Source organism: Antechinus flavipes, chromosome 1, assembly GCF_016432865.1.
Source record: "Antechinus flavipes isolate AdamAnt ecotype Samford, QLD, Australia chromosome 1, AdamAnt_v2, whole genome shotgun sequence".
NCBI lineage: Eukaryota > Metazoa > Chordata > Mammalia > Dasyuromorphia > Dasyuridae > Antechinus > Antechinus flavipes.
Genome location: NC_067398.1, coordinates 282,747,967 through 282,766,044, shown reverse-complemented (window position 1 = coordinate 282,766,044; position 18,078 = coordinate 282,747,967). Strand labels below are relative to the sequence as shown.

General features: G+C 36.7%; 1 protein-coding gene across 1 annotated transcript in view; it reads right to left on the bottom strand.

The window, feature by feature from the left end:
- Nucleotides 1-17,649, bottom strand: part of FXN (frataxin) — a 33,665-nt gene extending 16,016 nt beyond the window's left edge. The window contains exons 1-3 of the mRNA XM_051961860.1: nt 17,130-17,649; nt 12,682-12,782; nt 9,900-10,020 (exon numbers count right to left, since the gene is read on the bottom strand). Of these exons, the coding sequence (XP_051817820.1) occupies nt 9,900-10,020; nt 12,682-12,782; nt 17,130-17,324 (417 nt within the window). The 5' untranslated portion in view covers nt 17,325-17,649. The remainder of the gene's footprint in view (nt 1-9,899; nt 10,021-12,681; nt 12,783-17,129) is intronic.
- Nucleotides 17,650-18,078: the final 429 nt, after the last annotated feature.

Sequence of the window (18,078 nt, the reverse complement as noted above, 5' to 3'; positions counted from 1 at the left end):
AATAGTAATTGGACCATACTCTATTAATATATATGCTTGGGGAAAGAATGGCCCCCACCCACTCTTTGTGCAAGTCCTGATGTGTTGTATGGGAAATGACGATTTTGGTGGGTGGAGGCAGGCGAGTGGAGAAGGAAGCAGAAAGAGAGACTGCTGGCTGGTTTTCTTGACACAGCTGCTCCCATTGCTATCACAACCGCCCTTCACCTCCAATCCCCCTTTCACCTGCAATCCCCCTGTACCCCTGCTAGCTGGCTTCCTGTTGCAGCTGCCCATATTGCTATCACAATCCTTTTTCACCTCTACTGAGAATAAAGATTGAAGATTTTTCCCTTAACCTGAATTCCTGACTCCGGCTGATTTTAAATATGCGGTCATCACATTTGGTGCCCAATGTGGGGCAATATTTTTTCTTTCAAGTGATGTGGGCAGTTTTAGATTCCATTGTCAGAGACCAAAAGTTTCCCAAATGCTTTCATACTGACATCAAAAAGCTAGATTAATACTGATTGGATATAGAAAACTATCATTTTTAAAAGTCAAACTGATAATTGGCTAATTTTTATTATATAATTCACTCAGCAGAGGCTGCTCAAATCGTTTAGTTTTCATTTATTCATGGTAAAAAGCACAAACTTCTGTACACACTTTCAGATTTCTCAATGAGTTTCAAACCCTCCTTATGTACAGAGGAGTATATTTAATACTTTTTTGCCATAAGTAATTCCTATTAGGCCAGCTTTACTATAATGAAATAAACCAGTGACTTTTTAAAGGGAATTCACTAATGAAAAATGGGTAATTTCAGAAGAGAACACAATAGAGTTAAGGATAGCATATCCTTCCGTGTGACTTGCTGCATATTTTTTACTGAAAGCTCTATAGATGCTTTGTGCCTTGTGACTAAAAGTAGTATATTGGAAAAAAGTGCAAAAGAGCAGCAGTCACTAAAGAAAGGTATCAAAATAAAATAAACTTTCACCACTTTAATTCTTCCCATTATATAGTATGGCTTCCCAGGTAGACAGACAAATTGTTGTTCTATCCCTTACTACACAAATGTTTCTATACCATTTTTTGCAAACATTATGGTCTTTCCAAACAGGAAGAACCTCCTTGCATTCAGTAGACAAAGAGTTAAGAGACATAGCTTTCCTACTATCTTCCTTAAGTAGCAAAAGAACCCATTAACAATCCAGACATCTCACTTCCTCTTTAATGGAATTGGCACTGCAATGTATAGCTTTACTTTCTTTTGGATGAATTAAAGCAGTCAAGCATTCTTAATCTGTAATTATGGTGCTTCTGAAGGAAAACAGGCTATCAAGCATACTGCTTACCTCTTAGGAGAGTGACTGACTTCAGACTATGTAATCATAGTTATTCTGAGAAGTGAAAACTCAGGTATGAAGTCTGAAGTTGGATGCTAGCTCAAAAACAAATACTCTAAAGAACAATCCAATCCATGACCATCACAAACACTCTTTCAATTCTCATATCACATTAATTGGGCAACAGCTCTCTGCATATTACAACAAAAATGGTCCTCATTCAATTTCCATCGAGGCATTCTATTTATACAATATAATACAGTTGGCCTTAAGAAGTCATATAAGTTATAGAAGAAAGAATAGGAATAGCCAAATGGGGAAACCTGAGATAAAGGAGGAAGATAATGAACAGATTAATGACTATATCCCCACAGGGCATGGAGACTTAAGTGAGGCTCAAGGATGTGGTGAATCTGAGGCAGCTTCAGCCCCACCTAAGGAGCAGGTAATTGACTCTCCTCCGGCAACTCCACCCTCCAGGATGGAGGGGGGAGGAGTGTTGGGGGGGGGGAAGGCAGTGACAGTACCAGCACCTCCCCACCAGCATCCAGCCGCTCCTATGACTAGATTGCAAAAGGGACTAATTAAGGCCAAAGCGGAAGGGAGAGATGTATCGGAATTGCAACACCACATTTTTCTTGTAATTCAATAGTTTAATTCTTCAGGTCAAGAAAGTAGAAAATACACTCCTTTTGATATAGAAATCCTCAAAGACCTGAAAAAGGTTTGCACTCTTTATGGGGCTACATCAGCTTATGTTAAGATGTTATTACAGGATTTGGCTTTTGAAATCTTGACCCCTAATGACTGGAAATCTATAGCAAGGATATGCCTAGAACCAGGACAAAACTACTTGTGGCTTTCTGAATATAGTGAGCTCTGTAGGATACAAGTCCAGCAAAATAGTCAAAGTGGAGTTCATACTGCAATCACCTGTGACCTACTAACAGATGTAGGTTCCTATGCAGACATCACAGTATAGATTAATTATTCCATAGCAGCATATGAGCAAATTGCTGCTAATGCTATCAAAGTGTGGGCTTCTCTCCACAATAAAGATGACAAGGGTGAGACCTTCACAAAAATAACACAAGGGCCAAATGAACCTTGTGCTGACTTTGTGGGATGTTTGCAGACAGCTATCACAAGAACTAATGGGGAAAATGCAGTAAAAGACATTTTGATAAGGCAACTTGCTAAGGAAAATGCTAATGAGGTTTGCAGAAGAATTATACTAGGACTGCACAAGAATGCTCCTTTAGAAGAGCTCATAAGACGCTGTGCCACAGTGGGCACAAATGCCTTTTATAGCCAGGCTATGATGCAGACTTCCCAAGATCCCAATATGGAAAGACAGGGCCCTTCTTGGCAAAAGAATTCTAGAGAAACTCGTAGATGCTTTCAGTGTGGAAAAGTTGGACATTTGAGAGCTCATTGTAGATATGGAGATAGAATGAGAAGACAGGTCGAGAGAATAAAACCCAAAACCCCATGTCCAAAATGTAACCGAGGCTTTCACTGGGACTCTGAATGTAGATTGACCCAGAGAAATGAGAGGCGGGACCCAGCTCCAAGGTATCAATCAAAAGATAGGTGGGGCATGATAGCAACTGAAGTTACACCCAGAGAGTCTTTAGAAATTCGGGACTTTGATGTCATCAACCAACAGAAAAGCAATCAGGATTACAGTTGGGGAGGTTAGAAACCTTTTAACACAACAAGGCAGTGTCCAGTGCAAACAGCTCCATTATCTTTAGATAATCGCCAGGTGAAGTGGAGAAATCCAGAAAGTGGTAAATAGAAGGGAATTAGATAGGTTAACTCCTTGGGGAAGAGGATTTGCTTGTATTTTTACAGGAGAAGGAATCAGGTGGGTCCCAATGAACTGTATTCCCCTTGTCCATCGCATAGCAGACCCTTGAAACGAAGGAAAAGACCCAAGAAATATCGGGTGGTTCTGTTGTTGATTGTGCTCACCATTGAAAGAGCATGATAGTTATGGCGTTTGACTCATGGACATAGAAAATTGTTGGACTTCAAAACCCTCAGGAATCATTGGATTCTCTGAGACATGATGAAACTGTTGTAGGACTTGAAAACCCTCAGGAATCACTGGATTCTCTGAGGCATAAGACTTGAAAGCCCTCAGGAATCATTGGATTTTCTAAGAAATGATAAGACTGTTACAGACTTCAAAATCTGCTGGAATCATTGGATTCCCTAACACATAAAAAGACTTCAAAAACTTGGGGGGATCATTGGATTCCCTGACATGTGAAGCAGTGGACAATAGATTGGTTTTGGACTACCTCTTGGCTGCTGAAGAAGGTGTATGTGTGACTGTTGTTTACATATCCTCCTTCTAGGACTTCTGGCAATCTTTTACAACACAATGTTGATTTATATTGTTTGTTATACCGTTACTTGTGTGTACAATTCATGTTTGTTACACCACATCAAGCCTGCACTGACTGTAGGGAGGGTCATCACTAATAGCCTCTGTGTTATTGCTATATGCTTGTACAATAACTCCCATGCTGCTGGGTTTGTGCATAATAAGACCCTTCAGCCCAGAAACCCACTAGCAACCCCCACTTCCCTTTGGTGCTTTTCTTCTCCCTTCCTGAGATGTGAGGGAGGGCGTGATCATCTCCTTTTTAGTGCATTTACCACCCTTCCTGAGAAGTCAGGGAGGGCGTGATCACCTTCTTTTTGGTGCTTTCACCTCCTTTCCTGAGAAGTCAGGGAGGGTGTAATCACCTCCCCTTGGGGGCATGACCACCTGTGTTCTAAAACAAAAGAAAGCAGGAGATGTAATGGACTGAGGCTTGAGTTGATGCACTGAAGTCCCAAGCACGTGAGGCTAAATAGTAATTGGACCATACTCTATTAATATATATGCTTGGGGAAAGAATGGCCCCCGCCCACTCTTTGTGCAAGTCCTGATGTGTTGTATGGGAAATGACGATTTTGGTGGGTAGAGGCAGGTGGGGCGGGGAGGGAAGTGGAAAGAGAGACTGCTGGCTGGTTTTCTTGACACAGCTGCTCCCATTGCTATCACAACTGCCCTTCACCTCCAATCCCCCTTTCACCTGCACCTCTGCTAGCTGGCTTCCTGTTGCAGCTGCCCATATTGCTATTGCAATTCTTCTTCACCTTTACTGAGAATAAAGATTGAAGATTTTTCCCTTAACTTGAATTCCTGACTTTGGCTGATTTTAAATATGTGGTCATAACTATCATCATCATCATCATCATCATCACAGCTAGCATTTCATAATGTCTACTCTGTGCCAGGCATTGTTTTAAACACTACACAAATATTATCCCATTTGATCACATCTTATTAATATGTGCTTATAATATGTGTTATATATTATATAACTATATAATACACATTATATATAGTATGTGTTAATAATGTCATTAATAGACAGCTAAGAAAATTGAGGCAAATACAGGTTAAGTGACTTAGTTAAAGTCACAGAATTTGTAAGTATCTGAGGTCAAACTGAAACTCAGGTCTTCTTGACCATATCATTCTTTCTGATAGCTACTTAGTTGTCTTTTAAGTGCAGTCTTGGAAACTAAAAGGGAGAAGGAGGCATGGCTAAACAAATTATGATATGTGAATGTAATAGAATACAACTGTATAATAATCAATGGTCAAATAGATGGTTTCAGAGAAACCAAGATTTTTATGAACTGATGCAGAGGTAAGTAAAGACCAGGAAAACAAGTTATATAAATTAACAATAAAATTTTAAAGGCAAAAAACTTAGAATTCTGGAAAGTGAAGTGACCAACCAAGATTGTAGAGGATTAATGATGAAGCCTTCTACACATCTCTTGATGAGGATGGGATAGACTCAGGGTGCAGAATGAGACATATATTTTTGGATCTGACCAATACAGAAATTAATTTTGCTTAAGTATTCATATTTGTTACAATGGAAAAATAAAAGAATGATATACAAATAAATAAAGGCTTGCAGTGTGAGTCCATTAGAGAAAGAATACCTTGCAAGGATTTGTGTTCTTTGACTATGCCTATTTGTTACCAGGATTCTGCTTTCTCCCTCCCACTGGAAAGGAAAAGAACTAGTGATAGTGTTGTTTCAAAAAGGGGGAGGAGGGGAGGCAGTTAGGTGGCACAGTTAATAGAGCATCAGCCCTGGAATTAGGAAGATCTGAATTAAAATCTGGCCTCTGACACTTATTAGCGGTGTGACCCTAGGCAAGTTACTTTACCCTGATTACCTACAAAGAAAAAAGAAAAAGAAAAAAAAGCAGGTCATTGAAGCATTTTTTTAAATGCACAAAAGAGAACAGAAAGAAATTCAGAAGATAATAGATAGGCAGGATTGCTCTGAAAGTAACAAATTAAATTTACTATATACTTTTGAAAAAAGCAAGCTATAACAAAGAATTGTGGTTTTATATAAATAATATTTCCTGTTCTACCCTGTACATGGAAGTGTTCTTTTTTTTTTTTTTTGGGGGGGGGGGGAGAGGGCAGAGGATGTTCATGGAGTTCAGAAAAAAAAATTTTTAAAGGCCACAATGGATGCAATGTGGTACAATGGAAAGATCATTGAACTTGGAATCAGTGGACACACATTTATATGCCAGCTGTCACTTACTACCTTAGTAACTTTAAGCAAGACTCTCCATGAGCCCTGATTTCCTTATCTGTAAAATGTAATTAAAGGAGCTGATCCTTTAATCCCTTTCAGTTCTATATCTCTAATTCTATCAATCAAAAAACGAACATTTATTAATGGCTTATTGTGTGCCAGGCACCATCTAAGTGCTGGGTTCACAAAGAAAAAGCAAAGATAATCCCTGCCCTCAAGAAACTTCTACAAACAGCTGTTCCCATTGCTATTGCAACTGCCTTTCACCTCTGATTCCCCTTTCACCTACAATCCCCCTTCACCTCTGCTATCTGGCTTCTTGTTGCAGCTGCCCATATTGCTATCACAATTCTTCTTCACTTAATGGGGTGATCTTATATATAGATAATATAAATATGCATGTATATATATATTTTGTTATAGATAGAATATATAAATATAGAATATAATATAGAATGGTCCTCCAGCTTTATTTTACTAAGTCAGTTTCCTCTATGTCGATAAAATCTGTTCCAAAGATGCCTTGCCTGACAAAGGATATATGTACTCTATTTCATTTCTTTAATACTTAATGTGTTCCTGTGAAGTCATCATATAAATATTTGTATGCTGATCAGTCTCCCTAGTTAGGCTGGGAAGCCCGGGGGCAGAGCTGACCATGTCTGACATTTTACAGTTATTCATTCTGTCTCCACAGCTCCTAGATAGTTCCTGTGGGTAGGGATGGAGGAAGGGACACAATAGTGGAAGGTACTTATTAAATGTTGTTTATGCACCTGAGATGATCTTCAAAAAGATCCTTATAAATAATTCCAGAGCTTAAACCAAATTGTCTGCTTCGTGATATTAATTAACTGGTCTCAAAAAAAATTCATCTTAACGGGATTTTCTTTTGCTCAATGGGGAGTTAGTACTAAACAATAATTAAAAAGATCAGAAGCCAGAAAATACCCTTTTCTAAGTATGACACCTAATGGTTATAACCATTTACTAAACACTCAAACACAAGTGGCTAACTCCATCCAATTTGAGGAATCTTAATTTAGTGTAAAGTACCTGCTTTATGCAGAGAACTATGAAAAATTATGGCTAAAATAGGAATTTTAGATAAGGGACAGTTTATGGTCTCAAGGGCTTTATAGTCTAAGACAATGTTATTAAATGAGGTAGGGCAGTGAGAAATGAGTAGTTAGAAGATAAAGAGAAGTTAGGATAGAAGGTTTCCCATGTCACTCAACAAGGATTCCCCCTTTTAGATTCAGAACTGTGATTTCATCAGTGTAGGAAATCCCAGAGAGAAAACACATTCTACAAATATATATCTTGTAGTCTTGGAATAGAATTTTTTATTCTGTAGTCTGAGAATTTTTTTCCTTAATATTTGATAACTATTCCAATATAATGTTTTTTTTTTTTTTTTGCAATTCTACATATTTTATTTTCTGCATTAAAAATATCATTTTGAGAAATGGTCTACACAATTCACCAAACTACCAAAGGAGTCCATGTCATAAAAAAGGTTAGACATTCTTCTATTAGAGAATTGCTTGGAAGTCCTAAAGGTTTAAGTGATTTACCAGGGTCACATAGTTATATGTATATGAGGTGTGCCTTGAATCCAGGTACTACCAGTTTTAAAGCTGACTCCTTATCCATGAGGAAGCAGATGCTGCCATACCAAATAGAGCCTAGATCTAGAATTAGTTCAGAAATAATTTCTATACTAGGTGGAGTGTGAAAGTGCAATTATTGTTGTCATTGTTCAGTCACATCTGACTTTTGATACTGTCTGTGGGGTTTTCTTAAAAAAGATACAGGCAGGGGTTAAGTGGCTTGCCCAGGGTCACATAGCTAGTAAGTGTGTGGGGTCAGATCTGATTTCTGGTCTTTCTGACTATAGGCTCAGGGCTCTATCCATTACATCACCTAGCTGCCCCAAGTATAATAGAAAGGTAAAAAGTAATATAGTGGTCCAAGAAGGAAAGATCACTTACACCTAGAATTGGGAAATCAGATACATCCAAATTATGACACAGGGAACCAGGAAGTTGTATAAGGTCAAGACTATAACATCAAAGTTTTTGAAAATCAATTTAAGTTTTTTAAGTGATTTGTTGGCTGCCTTTCTTCAAAGTCCTAAGGGTGTTGGCCAAACTGTATTTGATTTAATTCACTTTTTTAGTCCTTCTCTAATGTTTCAATGTAGCATAAAAGTGATCCTGTATTCTTAAAGGTAATGCCAGTGAACACACGCTGTCAGGTCCTATCAAGTTCCAAAGACTTTGCTTAGGGCTCTGACCACAGATGGATATATTATTCAAGAATTAGCTTAGCTAATTAAAAAACAAAACAAAACAACCCAACAACTCATCATCAAGTTGGTTCCTTGGTGATGAATTGTTTTCTGCAATTGCTCCAGACTAAGATGCTATATTAAGGTACAGAGGGATTGGGGAATGTATTGGCAGAAGTCCATATCAGGAGTTAGGAAATTAAGGTTTTAGGCCAGATCTAAACTGCCTCCTATTTTTGCTTTGTTTTGTTTTATTTTTGTTTTTTGAGGCAAATGGAATTAAGTGACTTGCCTAAGTTCACACAGCTAATGTTATATGTCTCAGGCCCAGCCTTCTGTTGTTGTATGGCCTGTGAGCTAAGAATAGTTTTAGTATTAACTTTATATTAATGAAAAAATCCTTCATGAATTTTTTTTTTTAAGTTCACCCTCTTTCATGAAAACAGACTGATACACAAATACATAAGATTAGTATTCTTTTCCACTCATCTAGTCCAGCTCTTATCTCTAAGGTTGGTTTAGTATTAAAGTTTACAAATTGGGCAAGATTGAAAACAAGCAAGAGAATTTCAAACCATTAATCTGGGAAGCACTCTCAAAGATTGCTTAATCAATTATAAGTTGAGAAAGAATTTCTAGACTTATTTAAAATTATTTCCCTTCAGGTACTCTGCCCATATTCTGACCAAATTGACCTGTGTGCACAATGCTGAGTTAGTTCTAAACAACCATTTTAAAAGTCAACAGGTAGCAAGAACACTTTCCCAAATTTTCCAAATTCCATCTCTTGCCTTTGGAAGAGGCTGTGCTACATACCTGGAATACCTTTTGTTTTTTTCTCTGTCTCTTAGAAGCCTGAGCTGCCTCTGAGGTCATTTCCTCCAGGAAGTCTTTCCTGGGCTCTCTAATTCTTTTGGCTCATTCTCTCCTTGAATAATTATGCATTCATTACTTGTATCTATGTCAAAAACTCTGCTAAAATATAAGCTTTTATGGAGCAGACTGTTGTTGTTTTAGATTCCTTTGTACACATAAGGCACTTAATGTTTGTTAGACTGGTTCCCCCGTACAGGCTTAATTTTTAACAGGCAGACTTCTTTGAATCTTATTTCTTGGATGTAGCAAAAAATAAAGCCTTGTTGACTTTGCTTAATAGGATTGTTATTTTATTGACAATCCCCTAGTTATAACATGAGAAGAACACCATCAAATTCTACCATCCCTAGCAGAGAAAGCCTCTGATATCTTCTTAGAAAACCTCTCATTCTTTTTTTCCCACATAGGGAGATGATTGTCTCTTTACAACCCTGTGCCAGTTTTATAAAAAGATTCACTGAGCTACTTTCCTCAAAGTGATTTATAAGTGGGAAGCTGGTGGAAAGAGTTCTGGATCTGTAACCAGAGGGCTTGGGTTCAAAATTTGGTTCTGTACTTACTTCCTGTGTGACCTGGGTAAATCATCTGACCTCTCTCTAAGTCATCTGTAAAATGGGAAGGTGGGACTAGGAAGACCTCTCAGGGCACACTGCAGCTCAAAATCTATGATCTTATGTCTTATTTACTGAAGAGGGAGACTTTTTTCCTTCAATGTACTGTTGTTTCAATGGATCAGAAAAATTAAAGTAAGAAGAGAGATACCCCGAATGAAACATCGTATTCCTTGGATGTGTAAGGCTTGTCTCCAAGATCTTCAAAGAAATATGCTAAGGAGTCCAATGTTTCTTCAGCAAGTTTTTCATAAGTGGTTTCATCTAGTGAGCTGAAGATGTTAGAAAACAAAGTAGCATACAGTTAGCAAAAATCATTTTACTCAGTACCAAATTAATAAAAAAAATTTTAAAACAATAAGAAAATGTAAAAAAAAAAAAAATCACAACTTTCTTCTTCTTCCCAATAACAGGACCAGACTACATAATCTCTGAAATTTCTTCCCATTCAGAAATTCTGTGATTTTAGAAACAGTTTTGAAGACCAAGAAGATTGTGACAAAACCATTACTCTGTAAGATGGAATATGCTTGAGGGGATTCATGCAAGACATCCTCTGAGGTTTCTTCAAACTCTTAAGATTATGACTTTATGTTGGCACAATATTTTTCATTCTCAAAATAACTAGAAGCTGGAGGAGGAGAGATTTTAGAAATTCTATAAATCTTCCTATTTCTTAAGAGGAACTAAAAATCACAAGTTCCAAATGGACAACTAAATATTAAAAGAATGGATTTGCAGCTCAACTTAAAACTAACAATCCAAAAGAGGCTATTGGAAGTAAACTGGCAAGTACATGATGTGGTCAGATCATTTAATCCACAAGTGTTTATTGAATATATACGAAAGCATTTTCTTTTTTTAAATTTTTTTCAAAGAAATAGGCATTTATTAAGTATTGGGAAAAATAGACAAAAATAAGACAGTCCTTGTTCTCAAGAGTTTATAATCTGTTGAGGAATGGGGAAACAACTTATAGGTGAAAAAAAACATACACATGTAATTTTAAATTTTTTTTTAAAGTACAGACCTGTAGAGGATTTCTAATGAGTAAACAAATTTCCCCTACCAGTACCAATCCGCACTACTTCTTTTTTTTTTAAACAACATATAGATGTCAATTTAAAAAAAAAAAAAAAAGACTACCCAATGAAGGGAGGAGATGCCCAGGGAGTTCACAGGTTGTCACACATTGATCTTCCTTCTTTAGCTTTATTTTACCAACCAGTAAAGAGGTGGGGACTTGATTCCCTCCAGAAAATCACTGACAAGCTGTTGAGAAACCATTTAACTAAGTGACACTCACACTGTGATCTTGCCAAGTGCCTTCAGATAATTAATTTTCTTTTGAACAAAGGTGCTAAATTATCCTGACTTATAACACACAAAGCTTCTCAGAAATGGAAAAACCCTCCAGGGCCAGGTAGTCCAACTTAATGACTTTTATTCTGTAAATCTCTTTCAATAACAGCAACCCTGAAAATGCATTATGGATTCCCAGGGTAATTCAATATACCATTCAGAGTATTATTTTAGATTTGTTCATTAAATGCTTACAATAATTACAAGAATAACATTTATCCCAATAAGCTCCAAATTATAATTAAATTATATGAATATAACTGCAAAATATTAAATTTTATTCTTCTGATACTTATATAAATGCTAAATACTATTATGGAACATGTTTTGTGTAAGAATTGAAAAAATCAATCTACAAAAATCTTGTATACTTATTATTTTCTGTAAGACTTCACATTTAACTTTTTTATTTTAAAATTTTTATAATTTAAATAACATTTTGTTGAAATAATGTTTAACGTAATGTGATAATCGTATATAAACTTAACTCTAATGTTAAGACTTTTATTTAAACAAAGCTTTTTAATATTTAGCTCAACTCAAGACAGTCTTCAATCTAATCTTACATTGAGTTCATTTCTTTATTTTGATTTAAAACAAGAGTAAACTGACGTTTGCCCACAAAACAGCACCCCCTCCAATATATAGATGAAAACATTTTCTTATAGAAAACCTTTGCAAATAAAACACACATATGCTCCAAAATTTGTACTTAAAGATGAGAAAATGAATCTTTCTCACTGCTTAGCTAGGAAGCAGAAGAGAATCTACTGGTGTCTGACACCATTGTGTTCATTATTTTGAATTCTTTTTTTTCTTTCTCTCTTTGTTGTGAGAGATGGCTTCCTAGGGAGACGGCAGGCCAGGATTATATTTAAAATATACCAATAAATTTTTAGTTAATTATAAATAAACTTTTTTGGGACTGTGTACTGATTTAGAAATTAATTCTTATTGACAGTTTTTATATTACCTATATCATCTCCCTGAGAATCATCCCTTATTACAAAGAGCCAATGAGTCTTAAATTATCTTTCCTTATAGGGTCAGCTGTTTTTGATAGTAGATACCTCATATATTCTTCTAATTTTTCAGTCTTTAGATTTTGTTTTTATATTTCATGTTGTCTCATTGAATCATTGAGCTTTAATTGTTCCATTTTATTTTTTCTGAGTGTCTACTACTTGGATCACTTTTCCACCTTTCTCTGTTCTATGTCCTTTACTCTTTTTTCAATTTTTTTCCATAGGTGCTCTAATTTTATTAAAACAACAATAATAAAAACAAAAACTTCTTGCTTCATTTTTTTCCATTCCTCTTTTTCTTTGAGGTTCTACTTTGAGGTTGTACTTATTTTGGGGTTATTTCTCTGGCTTTACTTAATCCCCACAGTATTGTTCTTCTGTGTCTGATGTTCAATTTTTTTTCACTCATGATTTCAATCTTGGACTCCCAGGGGATTTGTGAAGAATGCTATTCTTAATGATAGTGGTGCTACCACAATGATGCGTGTGTAATGATATGTGACCAGTGAGTAATGACAAATGATAAACACTGGTAATGCAACTTACTTTTTGTCACCCAATGTTCCTGTTTTCCTCAAATTCATCAGATGAACACTCTGCTTTTTGATCTTTGGAATCTGGCCTTTGAAACCTTGGAACTGAGAACTCTGAATAACATAAATAATTATTACCTTTTTTTGTTATATATTTGAGTCAAACCAAACACCATTATAGAACGACTGTCATTCTACTTATGAAGCTGATAGTGTTAAAATGTATGAAAAATTTATTCTTATCTTTATCACCAAGTATTACCAAGAGGAAAGTGAGACAGCCTGGCATCGTGGATAACAATCTAGCCTCAGATCTGGGAAGACTTAGGAGAAAGTCCCAATTCTGACTCATAATATGTGACTCTGAGCAACCATTTAAACCTCTGCAATCATCTAAGATAAGAACTTGCACAGAAAGTGACAATATGCATTGAAAGAAGGAATTTCCTCATTCGGGAGTTTTCTATATTATTGAAATCACAGCTCCAGTCCCTATTACTTTAGTAATGTTGAAAAAAAAATCCCCCTATAATTTAAGATGCAATGTGAAACTGTCATCAAGCAGTTAACAATTTAAGAAGATGAAGAGATTAGTTCCAGTTGGGGGAGAATCAGAGAAAACTTCATGGAGACAGAACTTCCTGTTCTAAAGCATGACATTTTGAGGAAGATATAACAAACTAGACTGGACCTAGAAGAAGAGGATCACAATGTTGAGGGGATGGACTGAAGAATTAGGGATGTTTAGCCTGGAAAACAAGAGAGAATTTAGCATTTTCTCAAATATTTAAAGAGTTAGCTCATGTGGAAAATGAATTAGACTTGGCCTCCTTGGTCCCAAAGGGCAGAAAAAGGACCAATGGGTAAAAGTCAAAGAGAGCTCAATAGAAGGGAAAACTTACTAGTGATGAGAGCTATAGGTTCTTTCCAGATGTATCAAATATCCTGTCAGTCTTTAAGAAAAGATTAAATGACTAGTCAATGATAAACAAAAACAAAAACAAAAAACAAAGCAAGCAATATGTTATCTTGGGCAAGTCACTTAATTGGAAATAAGTTTCCTCATTTGGAAATATAGATATTATTAATAAATAGTATTTACATAGCGCTGTAAGGTTTGTAAATGTTTTTACATGAAATATCTCACTTGATCCTCACAAGAACTCTATGATGTGCATGCTATTATTATCTCCAATTTTACAGATGAAGAAATTGAAGTTGAGATTAGGTCACATAACTAAGTGTCTTGAAGCAAGATTTGAATTTGGGGTCTTGTCTCTTAGCACTATCTTCCTCTAAATACTTTCTGAAAAACATGTTTTATAAACTACAAAACACTCATAGAATAAGAAGCCATCTTTAATGTCATTCTGTGAGTATTAGAGACTTCTCTACTAAGCTCCTAAGATTTTGTCTATTTCTCAAGTCCCTAACCTTAGATCTGTGAACCTGTTTAAAATTTTTTTTGATACTTATATTTCAATATAAATTGTTTCTTTTGTAATCCTATATATTTTACTTTGTACATTTAAACATTATTCTGTGAAGGGATTCATAGTGTTTGCCACATTGTCAGAAGAGTTCATGACTCAAAAGAGGGATCTGTTCATTTTCTTGTAGATTTCTTGTCAATGGTTGCTTTAAAAGTCACTGTATGTTTAACATGCCATCTAGGGGAAGGGGTAGAGGGAAGGAGAGGAAAAGTTGGAACAGAAGTGTTTGCAAGAGTCAGTGTTGAAAAATTACCCATGCATATATTTTGTCAATCAAAAGCTATAATAATAATAAAAAAAGAAAAAGTCACTGTAAATACATGTGAAATACTTTTCAGAAATAATAAAGTGACAAGGACATCTGAATGTTCCAATACCACTAGAAACACTTTAGATTTGAAATCATGAGAGAAGTGGCTTTAGAAACTGCTTCTAAGGCTTAAAAGCTTTGTGACCAAGCTGGGGTAGTTCAATGGCTTAGTAGACAGAGCCTTGGGCCTGAAAGCAAGATGTCAGTTCAAATCTGGCCTCAAACTCGTATTGTCTGAGTCTGGGCACATAATCTCTATGTGCCTCAGGTTCCTCAAACGTAAAATGGGAAAAATAAGAGCACCTACCCTGGGAGGTTCTGTCAGGATCAAATGAGAACTTATTTGTCTAGCCTTTGGTAAAAGTTATATAAATGCTTATTTACCTCACTTCCCATTCCCATGTCTTAAGCTTTTTGAGCTTTATTTTCCTTTATGAAATGAACTCATAAGATTGTGATGAGGATCAAATAAGTTGTTTCTAAGTTCTGCAAACTTTAAAGTGATACATATATGTATATAAAATGTCAGCTATTAATTGCGTAATAAAAATGGGGGAGATGAAGTGTAGAAATAAACCTAAATCCTAAGCAGATATGGAATAATTTATACTTAAACAATAAAGAACATTTATTAAGCACTTCTGTGCAAAGCAGTCTGTTAAGTGCTTTAATTACTAATCAACAATTACTAAGTGCTTTCTTCACAACAGCAGCAGGCTTTTGGTTGAATGTTTTGTGAAGATACTTTATTTTTCTTTCTTTCTTTTTTTTTATCCTAAATCCTAAAAGATAGATTGAGGATGGGAAGAAAAGATAAGAAATATGGGGAAGACAGTAGTGCAAATACATAACAGTCTACAGTATAGAAGTTATTTTGTTGCTGCTGCTACTGCTGTTGTCTAGTCATTCAGTCTTTGTCCAACTCTTCATGAACCCATTTGAGGTTTTCTTGGCAAATATAATGAAGTGGATTGCCATTTCCTTCGCTAGTGGATTGAGACAAACAGCTTAAGTGACTTGCATAAGGTCACTCAACTAATAAGTATCTGAGGTTAAATTTGAAGTCAGGTCTTCTTGATTTCAAGAACAGTATTTCAAGAACTGAGCCACCAACCTGCCTCATGGAAGTTGTTTACCAACCCCATAATAATATTAAATAAAGAAGACAGTGCACTGGTTAGTTTTAAAAAGACAAGAATTTAAATCCTAACTTTAGCACATATTAATTGTGTGTCTGTTTGTATTCAAATCATTTATCTGCTAAGTTCACTGTATTGTTCTAGAACTCTAAATTTCCCAGAAGCTTGTATTCAAATCATTTATCTGCTAAGTTCACTGTATTGTTCTAGAACTCTAAATTTCCCAGAAGCTGCTACTCTGTATCAATGGAGGGGATATCTTCAAAAGTAAGTTTTCTATACAGATAAAATGGCAGGTTCCTACCACAAAAAAACAAAAAAACAAAAACAAAAAAAAAACCCAACAACCAAACAAAAAAACCAACTTTTATTTATAAGAAGACACACTTCATAGAAAAAAATCAGGATTCCTACCATGGCTCATTGGACTCCCAAAAGTTGTGTATTGAGTATTCAAAGTTGTAATGATTAAAGATTTGTGAAATAAGACCTAGGAGGAAATGATCACAGAATTGTGATTAATTCAGCCAGAAGTAAAGAAGCTGAATTAATGATTTCATAACCACCCAATGAAGAATTTTATACTCATGAAATATTAGAGCTAAAAAGGGATTGGCTTTACAGATGATCTATTTTAATCTTCTGTACAGAAGAGGAAGCTAAATCCCAATCAATCAATAATCCAGAATTTATTAAAGATACAATATGTAACAGGTTTTTTGAAGCAAAAAATAGGCCCCTACCCTCAAGAAGCTTACATTCCAGAGAAACCCAAAAGATAAGCATGCAAGATCTTAAGTCCAAAAGATTTGCCTCAATTAATTTGTAAAATGTAGATAACAATAGGATCTTACCATCCCTGTCCCTGTCCCCCCATCCCTTGTGAGGATCAAAGGACGTAATATAAAACGCTTACAACAGTATCTGGCACACAGTAAGCACAATGTAAATTATTATATTTGTAAGAGCTTTTGCAAATCTTAAAATGCTATATAAATATTAACTACATCACAAGATTAATTCAACAAACATAAACACATAAAAGAAAAGTCAATTTTACACAATTCAAGCCTCACCAAGAGGCAAAAGAGAGGAAAACAGAGAACTCCAGAAATGGGGGTACAAGTACTGCAAAGTTACAGAGATACATGGAGGGAAGCGTAAGAAGACTGGAGATATAGGAAAGACAGGGGTCATCAGATACTAAGTGTCAGAGAGAGAGAATTCAGATTGCACTCAGGACAGCTTAGAGCTAAATAATGCATAGGTGCGGTTCCCGACACTTTCTGGATCTCGTCTCCATTCAAGAAACTCCGCCCCTCCTGTTCCACAGATTCCCTCCCGCCCTCCCACCTCTCTATCTTCAAGCCCCACCCTTCTCATTTGACCAGTCCCTCCCATTCCCCAGGTTTTCCCCTCCAACTCCCTAGATCCCACCCCTCCCATTTCCCCAGGCCCCGCCCCCGCTCTTCCCGTCACCTGATCCTGCAGACAGGGCCGCTCTGTTTTGCATACTCACCAACTGTCCCGGAGACCAAGAAGTCACAGTTCCAGCCCCTGCTTCCAGAACCAGGGGCCCCAACCGGGCCGGGAGGCTGCAGAGCCCAACCTTCCTCGGCCTGAGCGCCAGCAGCTGCAGGGTACGCAGTTCGGCTCGACAGGGCCTCCGCGGTACTACTGCCTGCGCCAGCTCTCCCAGCCTGGGCCTCCACATGCTTCTTGCGCGCCTGGCAGCGCCGCCCAGCGCCTCAAGGGTGTGTGTGGGTAGGGGATGGGTGATCTGGGCCCGCCTCCTTTGCGCCCTATAAACCACGTCAACTCCGACCTTCTCGCGACTGCCCCCTGGTGCTGCAAGTACCACAAGTTCAAAATTGTTTCCCTTGTCTCCCCCCTTGCTAAGACAGCAAGGTCTTATACATTATACATTATACAACTAAATCATTTTAAAAATAGTTCCATATTAGTCATGTTGTGAAAGAAAAACCAGAACAAAAGGAAAAAAAAATTAGAAGGAAAAAGCACCCTCCCCAAAGTAAAAATAGGATGCTTCAATCTGTATTCAGTCTCCTTCGTTCTCTCTCCAGATGCAGATGGGCATTTTCCATCCTAAGTTTATTGGAACTGTCTTGGATCACCATATTGCTGAGAAGATCTAAGTCTGTCTTAGTTGATTATCTGTGGGAAACTCACTCTGGACCTTTTCCTCATTGGTGACTCCCCTAAAACAGGCTTTCATCTTTATTTCATCTCACTCTCAACTAGAACTTTCTCTGGATTCAACCGTTTTTCCCCCTTGACTGCCATGTTTTTTTTCTTTGACTCCTCTATTCTCCCACCTCTCACTTTGAATCATCCTTATATGTTTCTCTGAGGGTAAAGACATTTTGTTTGATTATGGTTGCATACCTATATTCTCAGCACAGTGCTTGATTCATGTTAAGCCCTTAAACAATCCTCTAAATTATTAT